Source organism: Capsicum annuum, chromosome 10 (assembly GCF_002878395.1).
Source record: "Capsicum annuum cultivar UCD-10X-F1 chromosome 10, UCD10Xv1.1, whole genome shotgun sequence".
Lineage (NCBI taxonomy): Eukaryota > Viridiplantae > Streptophyta > Magnoliopsida > Solanales > Solanaceae > Capsicum > Capsicum annuum.
The window spans coordinates 46,750,326-46,761,071 of record NC_061120.1 but is presented as its reverse complement, the minus strand read 5'-3'; the positions used below and the strand labels follow the sequence as shown (position 1 = coordinate 46,761,071).

Here is a 10,746-nt window from a genome sequence, read left to right as displayed (position 1 = left end):
CCGCGTCAACACATCCATCACCAAAGCACACAAAAAGGGACTAAGAGTAGATCCCTGATGCAATCCTGTCAAGACAGTGAAATGCTCTGAGTCTCCTCCCGCCATCCTCACCTGGGTTTTAGCTCCATCATACATGTCCTTAATTGCTCTGATATATGCCACCGGGACTCCACTCACCTCCAAGCATCTCCAAAGCACCTCCCTGGGGACTTTGTCGTATGCCTTCTCCAAGTCGATAAACACCATGTGCAGGTCCTTCTTCCTTTCCCTATACTGTTTCACCAGCCTCCGCACCAGGTGAATTGCCTCCATCGTCGAGCGGTCGGGCATAAATCCAAACTGGTTCTCCGAAATAGACACTATCCATCTCAGCCTCACCTCGACCACTCTCTCCCAAATCTTCATAGAGTGACTCAATAACTTAATACCCCTATAGTTATTGCAACTCTGAATGTCACCCTTGTTCGTATAAAGAGGGATCATAGTACTCCACCTCCAAGCCTCGGGCATTTTCGCCATCTTGAAAATTTCGTTAAACAATCCAGTCAACCACCTTAAACCAGCCTCGCCAGAAAACTTCCAAAAATCCACAGGTATCAGGCCCCGTCGCCCTACCCCTTCGCATCCTGCGAACAGCCTCTCTAACCTCCTCTACCTTAAAACGTCTACAATAACTAAAATCCCAACACTCCTTTGAGTGCTCCAGCTCCCCTAACACAATAGCTCTATCCCCTTCGTCATTCAAGAGCCTATGAAAATACGAGTGCCATTTATTCTTAATGTGGCCGTCCTCCACCAACACTGTACCATCCTCCCCTTAATGCACTTCACTTGATCGAAGTCACGACCCTTCATCTCCCTAGCGTCTAAACCTTTTTTCCTCTCCTTTCTCCTGTAACCCTGCATACAAGCTTTCAAATATTGTCGTCTTAGCCGCCGTAACTACTAACTTAGCCTCCTTCCTAGCTAACTTGTACTCTTTCCTGTTTACCCGTTTCTCTTCTTCGTCCTTACTCTCAACCAACTTAGCATACGCCCCTTTCTTGGTCTCCACTTTCTTCTTAATCTCTTCATTCCACCACCAATCCCCCCGATGATGCCCGGCCCGGCCCCTAGAAACACCCAACACCTCACTAGCATTCTCCCTGATGCACCTAGCCACCCTATCCCACATACTATCCACGTCCCCCTACACTCCCACACCCCCATTCCCTCCAACTTCTCTTCTATCTCCCACGCATTCACTGGCGTCAAGCCGCCTCACTTAATTCTAGGTCTACACTCCTCACCCCTTCTCTTCCTATCCTTCTTTATACCCAAATCCATAACCAAGAGCCTATGCTGGGTCGAAAGATTCTCACTCAGGATGACCTTACAGTCCTTACACAACACCCTATCCCCTTTCCTAAGCAACAAAAAGTCAATCTGGGTCTTGGCTATCGCGCTTCGGAAGGTAATCAGATGATCTTCCTTCTTCGGAAAGCCCGAGTTCACCACCACCAGCCCAAAGGTCCTCGCAAAATCCAATAGAGTAGCCCCCTCTTCATTTCTTTCCCCAAAACCAAAACCACCATGCACATTACCAAAGCCTCCCGGTAACGCAACAATCTTCTCCAAGCTAGGCACGCCTCTCACCACCTCATCCAAAGCCTCCCAAAACCGCATCTTCTCCCCATCCAAGCCCACCTGCGGCGCATAAACACTACACACATTCAAGGTAAACCCCCCAATGACCAACTTAATAGTCATCAACCTATCGCTGATCTTCTTAACCTCCACTACCTGACCTCTAAGCTCTTTATCTACTAAGATGTCAACTCCATTCCTACGCCTCTCACTCCCAGAGTACCAAAGCTTGTAACCATCCACATCCCTAGCCTTAGACCCTACCCACTTGGGTCTCTTGAACACACGCAATATTAATCCTCCTCTTTCTAAGAATCTTCACAAGCTCTATGGACTTACCCTGAAAAGTACCTATATTCCAAGACCCAACCCTCAGCCTACCAACTCTATCATCACGTCTTCCTTTACTGCCCCTGACGCCAAACCTTGGCCTCCCTCCCACCCCTGCCCTTCCCTCATCCCCGCCCCAACCCCCTCGGACATGACCCTATCCAACAATCAATGCCCACAGCCACTACTACAAGAAAATATAAGAAAATATAAACAATGATAGTAACAAAGCAGCAGCAGCAGGAAATACAAGGCTCACACAAATTAGAAGAAATAATCAAGAAACAAAACTAAACTCACATAGGGAGAAAAAACAAAACCAAGGTAAGGACAAAACTAACAGTAAGAAAAATAGAGCACACTAATGGCCTGGCACCAAAGACAGTAAAACAAATAATAAGGAGCGGTGCAAGTCACGAATATACTACAGCAGACACGCAAGTCAAGATACAGGAGATAATACGATAAAATAATATGAAGGAAGAAATAGCAAAGGTTAGAAATCACCGGGATACGCGTGTAGACCAATTTCTTGTTTCTTGCATGTTATGTTGGAATGTTGGATCCCTTCAAGCTGATTGCAGAAATTGGTCGCTTGGATATTATCGCCGGAGATTCGCCAGAGTCCCGCCGGACTCAGATCTGGAACTGATGGAATCAGATCTGGTCGGAACCAGCAAATCCTTCAGATAGACCCACCGGAATCGGTGGCCTGTGACCGGAGCTGCGAGCTGCCTATGTCGCCGGAGTCGAGCTGCCTACTTAAAATCCCCAAATTAAAGAAGAATACTCCAAAACAGCAAGTGGTTTAGCTCCGAAACACCAAATAACACTAACACATTCCTTTGAAATTTCACTATGAGATTTGAAAGCTTGTTGTTTGAGAAAATTTCACAATCGCATTCGGAGCTTGTTTGTCTGTCCTTAAAATGTGATGGATGGAGCTCGCTGGTGGGATAGTGTTCTCCGGCGTAGGGAAGAGAACGGGGCAGCGGTCGTAGCTATGGCTTTCCCGCCGGCTGCTGCTGTCGTTGGGCGGCCGCGGCATGCTCAGCTGAAGCAGTGACGGCATCGGCTTTAACGAGGGGTGGTGTTGATCTGGAATAGAGCGGCGACGGAACTTCCCAATTTATAATGAGTGTCTTTTTCGAGGCAGCAAGGGCTCTTCTGTTGGAGATTCGAACTAGCTCGAACTTTGAACTCAGAAAACAAAAGGAGGAGGAAATAAAGGTATGAACTTCCTGATTTTTAGTGCTAATTTGATAATCGTTTTTCTTGGTCCTTCACTGTGAACAAGACTCCCTTTTTATAGGCAAAAAGGCTGCAACGGCTTCTTTAAGAATCTCAAATTCAGAATTCAAAAAATAAAAAAGGGGTGGCTTTGGTAGGAGGCCGAGATTATGAATATATGAGATTATTCGAGAGAAGGTGAGAGTGGCTTTGGTGGAAGACAAGATGCAGGAAGCAAGGTTGCGATAGTTCAGGCATGTGATGAGGAGGTGCACGGATGCCCGTTCGGAGGTGTAAGAGGCGGGCTATGGATGATTTCAGACATGGTAGAGGTAGGCCAAAGAAATATTGGAGAGAGGTGATTAGGCATGACATGAAGTAGTTACAACTTACGGAGGACATGACCCTTGATACTAAGTATGGAGGACGCGAAGTAGGATAGAGGGTTAGTGGGTAGGAGCGTGTCCTTACTATTGGGGAGGAGTGCTTTGTTTGTAGTTGTGCCTGTAGTCATAGTGTTATGCATGTGCCTTGTAGTTTCTTGTTCGTGGTGTTTTGGTGATGTTTGTGATTTTGAATAGATAGTTCTTAGCGTTACACTGTGGGTGTCTCGTTTCTTTTATTATCGAGTAGTTTCCCTACTTCTAATGATAGATAGAAAAGGTTGGAGAGAATTTCATAAAGTCATTCTCTCCTTTCGAGAGAAGGTGGGAGTGGTGTCAGTGGAGGATAAAATGCGAGAAGTGAGGTTGAGATGGTTTGGTCATGTGATGAGAAGGGGCACGCATGCCCCAGTTCTTAGGTGTGAGAGGTTGACCTTGGATGGTTTCAAGCGGGGTAGGGGCAGACCAAAGAAATACTAGAGAGAAGTGATTAGAAGTGACATGGAGCTATTGCAGTTGACTGAGGACATGACCCTAGATAGGAAGATATGGAGGAAAAGCATTAGGATAGAAGGCTAAGGGTGTGGATGAGTCGTAGTCAGTAATTAGGTGGATTTTGGTGTCCTTGGTTTGGCATTGTAAATTTTATTTTTATTTTTTTGAGTGGATGTCGTACCTGTGTTATTTTATCCTGTTCTATGTCTTGGATGCTTCTGTATAATGCCTCTTATCTTGAGCCGAGGGTCTATCGAAAACAGTCTCTCTATGGACTGCGTACACTCTACCCTCCCCAAACCCCACTATGTGGGAATATACTGGGTTTGTTGTTGTATTCTCTCCTTTCTAAAGCTGAGCAAAGTGCCCCCCCCCCCAACAAAGCCCCACCCCTCTTTTTCCCTTTTTAGTGAGGGACCCCGCCTCGCTTCCTATTCATTTATGGGTCTAGACCCAATTTTTTTTTCAATTTCGAGAATCAACCAACGGAAAAATCCATAGCACGGGTGACTCACAGCCTCCCTCTCGCCCAAATCCCATTTTTTTTTTTTATGTTTTTGCTTGATATAGTGTTATTTTTCTTGAGTTGGGGGCCTATCGGAACATCCTCTCTACTTCACCCGAGGTAGTGGTATAGACTGCGTAAACTTTACCCTCACAGACCCCACTTTGTGGGAATACACCAGGTATATTGTTGTTGTTGGGCAGGCCGAATTTGAAGAGCTAGCACCTGGCCACAAATCTAACATATTCTAGAAAGGAAAAATTAAAATACAGTTTGTCCTTATCCGTTCTTTTCTTCGTAGCAAAAGAGACTAAAAGAGAAGGGATAAAAAGCAAACCATTGTAGGACAAACTACGTGTAAAAACATAATATCTCTTAAAAGTTTTCTACCTCTAAATAAAGCTAAAATCATAACAAAAGCCTCCATTTGGAAATATACTAACTATACTTAACCAGAGTCATTGTTCCCTTGTTCCTTTTATTAAATATAGGTATAGGTCCAGAGAGTGTTTACCTGTGCCATGATTTCATCCCCGGGATGAATGAATGAATCTTCAAAAGAAACCTTTGCGGGCCTATCAACTCCAAATGTAACATTTCTCTTTTGTAACCGTTTAAAAGCATACATGGCCTCCGAATGTGAACAGAACTCCACGAAAGCAAATCCTCGATTCATTCCCTCATTATTAGTGTCTTCAACCAACGTCAAATCCTCAATATTGTCAACACCATAATGCTTCAGCTTCTCTTCTAGCTGAAGAAAAAGCAAACATCAATGACTAGTTAAGCAGCTCCTCAAAACTAAGAATCATGTTTGTTGACAATATGGAAATGCCCAGCCTACTTACAGCTTCTTTTGTCCAGGTCTTGCATATATTACCCAAAAACAAGGTATCATTGTCTTGACTTGGAGAAACACCACACTCTTTGCCATTGACCTGGAAATTCCATAGTCAGGAAAATACCTAATACGAGGAATTAAAATCAGTCATATGAAAACTACAAATAAAGATAATACCAGTGGATTTTTCAGCTCAGTACAAGCTCGTTTTGCTTGTTCCACAGTGGCAAATTGCAGGAATGCAAATCCTTTATTCTTCTTTGTATGAGAATTCATCATAAGCCTCACTTTGGTAACCTCGCCAACTTTACTGAAGACCTTCCTGAGATTATCCTCAGTAGCATCCTTGTCAACCACCAACAAATATTTCAATTTCCTTCCGCTTACGCCTTTCTTTAACAACTTCTTGATGTTCTTCCTCCTCGGCGGATTCAAACATCGCAGCATGCTCCTCCCCAGCATGCTCATCTTCTTCATTACCCTCAATTTCCTCGAGAACATCTTCAACATCCTCTTCAACCATATCACCCTCTTCCTCTTCACCAATATCTCCCTCTTCAGGTTCTTCCTCTATTTCATCTCCCTCTTCCTGAATAACATTATTTTCAATTCTTCTCTCATCATAATCAACACTGCCATACTCTTCAGGGTCATATTCAGGGTCATTATCCTCCAAATCTAACCGCTCACCCTTTTCATATTGATCGACCGACACTTTCACTTCGTCCACCTCTGCCACAAGAAAAAGAAATTAGCCTCCCAGGGCCAGTAGATAGAGAAAATAAGAGGCTCCTATCCAAACATAATTTCTGGCAAGTCCTTTAAGCTGTCAACAATGTCCAACTCTATGGAGACATAACTGATCATCAAAAGATGCCCAACATAAATTTAAAAGGAACTGCATGTGGAAATTCCTCAGAAAAACAAATTAAAGTTGCACGATTTGGCAGAACTGATCACATGCCAGCTACTTTGATCTTTCCTTCCCTTCCTTAATGAAGAATAACGGACCCTTTCATCTATCCCATTTCCAAGAAAAAGCTCACCTTTTTCATTATTTCAGTGTTTTTCCAGCAAAGGTGGTCTTGGGACCAACTCACGAATGCCTTGATGTAACTCATATGCCTCAAACATCCTCTTGGAGAGGCCTCACTTTACATTTTTCTTCTAATTGAAGCTTGAAACCGCAAATACACACATATCTTTTCAATTTCCATTAACTGAAAGTTAGCAGGCCATAAGATTTAAGTGATGCTCACAGCTCACTCTTACCAACTAAGATTATATCTATCCTCTCATAACCACGTCCTCTTGAGATAATATTATTATCTATTTATACCCGTAAGTCTTTTTCGACAGTCTCTTATTTAAGTTAACGACACAGATTATTACAATTTAATAGCAATTGCCAACGTTTATAAGCAGAAACACAGCTGAACAAGCAGATCTATAATAGGTATTAATTCAAGAAAGTTCCAAAAATTCCACTCTTGAAATAATAATATCATATAGCTATATCCGCCAAAAGTAAATGAGAAAAGTCCTGAAATAGTCTAAAATCTTTGTGTTTGGATTTAAGATCATCCATATTGTTTTAACTGGAGCACTAATAGTCCATTATGTTTTACCTAAGTGGTGCACTTTCAGTCGTAACCCAAATGGTCTGTTAACATTAATGGAGATATCATCAAAACCAACCTCTCACAAAACCCATGTCTCAGCTCTTTTTCTCTCCTTTCTTCACCAAATACTATGTTAATCGAACTCAAAGAAAAACAAATCCAGCATCTGGATTACTGCTCCTTATGTATCTAATTTTGTTGACTGAATTCTATATATGAGTGCTAAAAAGGGAAAATTATTGAACAGAGTGCTACAAAACTGTATTACTTAAAATTCATACCAGATCCTTATGGTTCTGCTTTTCTTGGAACTAAAATTATCTGAAACATAGATCGAAAAAAGTAGCAGTGAGTCATTGTGTTTTTTTTTTTTCATGAAACCAGCTTCATATCACTACATCTGGACCATTTCATCAATTGTCTTTTCACCAGCAATATCTTGTATTGATTCACTTTAAATTTTTTTTATATCATGGAAAGAACATCATGTTGGGAATTATTTATAGTTCTTCTTTTACATTGATTAAATACTGCACTGACAACAACATACCCACTATATTTCCACAAGTGGGGTGTATGTTTATTGCAGGGTAGAAAGGTTGTTTCCAATAGACTCTCGGCACAAGAAAATTATTTTCAAAAAGAAAAATTGAAATAGAAGTGCAAAAAATGATTGTAGTGATCGTTTCCAACAGAAGAAACATGAACAATTGACTGCGGAGATAATATAACCTCATGGATTTTTACTACTATAATTTTGTGTCTGGGTATTATTTACAAGTTATAGTCAATATAAAAGTGTGTTAGATTTGTTACATCAGGGGATGAAAATGTTGGGTTTGGCCTCATTGACAGATGTAACGGTTGGTTTTCTCGCCTTCAAAACTTACGGATTATTTTGGTAATGACTAAAAGTGCACCATTTTAGCAAACATTATGGACTATTAATGCTTCAGGTAAAAGATTATGGATGATCTGAATCCAAAACACAAAGATAGTGGACAATTTTAGGCCTTTTCATAGAAGTAAACTCCACATCGACCATTAACAACTAACATGACCCATAGGGGTCATTTGGTAAGCGGAACAAGGTGAGATATCCTAGGATTAAGTTTGGTACTAAATTTGTACCATGTTTGGTTGACGGTATAAATTAATCCCCAATTAATTTATACCGTCAACCACACATGGTATCAATCTAATACCAAACTTATTTTTGGATTATCCCACCTCCCATATGGGATAATTTAGTCTAAGTACCAAATGACCCCAATAAAGATTTACTTTTTTATTACCACTAATCTTATTACGCCAGAAGAAATCAACTTATTAAAATTGACATATAACACAGTTACGAACATAACCAAAACCAGCTAAACAAGCAGAACTTTACAAAGTATAATTCATGAAAATTCTTAGAATAGCAATATCAATACTCACTCTTCTCTGAAGTCATCCCGCTTTTCTTCTCGGACTTTTCTTCGGCGACCTTCAATTCCTCTTTGAGCTCGACCGCCTTATCCTTATTCTCTTCTTTTTCCTCTACCTTCATAGATTCCTCTACATTTACGGGCTTTGCCTGAGACTTTGGCGTGCCACCTCTTTTAGATCCAGACCCTGAAGGTATCTTTCTCCGTGCTTTCAGAGGCATCGTTGAGTTCTCACAAATCCAAACGAAAACCTAATGTACTTAGAATCTGAAAAGGATTGGAGATCTACGTGAACAAAGAACAGGTACAAATTTGTACTCTATTTGCGAAAACGTAGGTTGACTTTAGTTGGGGACTCTGTGCGGAGTTAATGCTACGAACGCCACGTAGATAAATCTAGGGCACACCCGTTTCTAAACGACCCTTTTGGTTTTGTTATTCAGAACGGAAAATTTCCTGGACAAGTAATGTTGTAGATTTGCCTATAGTATCTGTGAATTTTTAAATTTGTCCAAAATATCTTATTTTTATGACGAAGACGGTTGAAACACTGCATATATCAAATCTATAATCTATCTATATTTAAGGTCTATAATTTATATATAAAATATATAATATAATATCTATAATCTATATATAATATAATATCTATAATCTATATATTATATATATAATATAATAATATAATAATAATATATTAAAAATGTAAAATTCTTAAAAAAAGTGATTTGAACTTTTTATCCTTCATTAAAACACCATATAATAGATAAAATCATCTTTTCATTATTTTTTGTAATATTTAAAACTTAAAATTTATTTAAATATAATCATAGAGCTTTCCTTGATTAAATTAAATTATATACTTAAATTAGGACTTAAAAAAAAAACAAAAAGAAAAAAAAAACACGTCCAAAAAAAAAGAGAGGAAAAAGATTATAAGAAATTACCTTATTCCTTTACATCTCTAGCTATCTCCTATTTTAACTCAAAATCTAAAATTATCCTTTGATTTTTTTTGTTGCACTATTTTCTTATGCGGAAAAAAATATGTGTGCCTTTAAATTTAAGTTTAAGTTTCATATTGCAGCTATATATTTTGTATTACAATGATTTAAATATGATGAAATTATTTACAGGAATAAGGCATATGTTTAAATTGTCAGGACCATCTATGAAGGTTTGAATATTTTTTTAAGTTAAATTAACAATACAAAATTAACTTTGTCATGAAAGCTATGAAAATAAATTCTGATATAATCATTCTCTATTTGTCAGATGATTTTTAGGGATGTTGCTTCAATGTCAACTACCTAAACAAGAGAGGTGAAACACCTAAGTTCCAACCTTAATTTTCAGTTGCTAACCTCTTTGAGAAGGTTTCCAAAGTGAGAAACCATATGCTCTATAACTTCGCTTCTTCTGCTACTTTAATGTTCGCTTTCTTCTTATTTTTACAGGTATTTAATAGTTTTTATGTGTTTTAAACTAACATCTTTGAGAAGGTTTGGGTGTGTCAATTTATAAGTTTTTCGAAGTGAGAAACCATATGCTCTATTGTTTCTATGTGATCATGTTTTTCTTAACTCGTGTATTCTTGATTTATGTGTTGAATGTACTTAAATCAATAGTGAAAATTTTACGTCATTTTATGTATGTGTTATAGCTCAATTCTTATTTTGTTGATGAGTTATTGCTCTTTTCATTGTTTAATAATACATAATTAAAAAATATTTCCTTCGACTATACTGGTGAACCCCGTTAAATTAGGTATAAAATATCTAATTATAACAATTGAAATAGAAGAAAATAATCTTTTCACTCTAGATAGAATTTTTGTAATAACATGTTTGATCTTTTCAAATAGATTTGTATTTCAGCTTTATACTATAAATCGATTAAATCCAATTATATTGATTTTGTACTGCATTATAATTTTAATTCAAAAATTTATACTATCATATTTAGGGGTGTGTACATATCAACTTCTACATCTACATCTACATCTACATCTACATCTATAATATATTAAAAGTGTGAAGATCTTTAAAAAATTGGTTTTAACTTTTTGCTCTTTATCAAAAGTATCCGCTTTAGACAAAATCGTCCTTGTTCTATTTTTTTTAATATATAAAATTTAAAATTCATTGAAATTTGTTATCAAACCTTTCCTTATTTAAATTATATATCTTAAATATAAGTTTTTAAAATCAATTAAAATTTTACCTTAAATAAATCTTTAAAAAAGGTATTAATTGGAAGTTTGGGACGTTAGTACTTAGTATCA

General features: G+C 38.4%; 1 protein-coding gene across 1 annotated transcript in view; it reads right to left on the bottom strand.

Moving 5' to 3' along the window:
• LOC107844315 (nuclear localization sequence-binding protein) overlaps positions 1-9,011 on the bottom strand; it is a gene marked incomplete at its 3' end in the record, with an annotated part of 10,695 nt that extends 1,684 nt beyond the window's left edge. Inside the window, 6 exon segments of the mRNA XM_047397636.1 lie at positions 2,562-2,714; positions 5,084-5,323; positions 5,418-5,507; positions 5,588-5,765; positions 5,767-6,142; positions 8,473-9,011. Coding sequence (XP_047253592.1) covers positions 2,562-2,714; positions 5,084-5,323; positions 5,418-5,507; positions 5,588-5,765; positions 5,767-6,142; positions 8,473-8,683 — 1,248 coding nt within the window.
• Between the last annotated feature and the right edge of the window lie 1,735 nt (positions 9,012-10,746).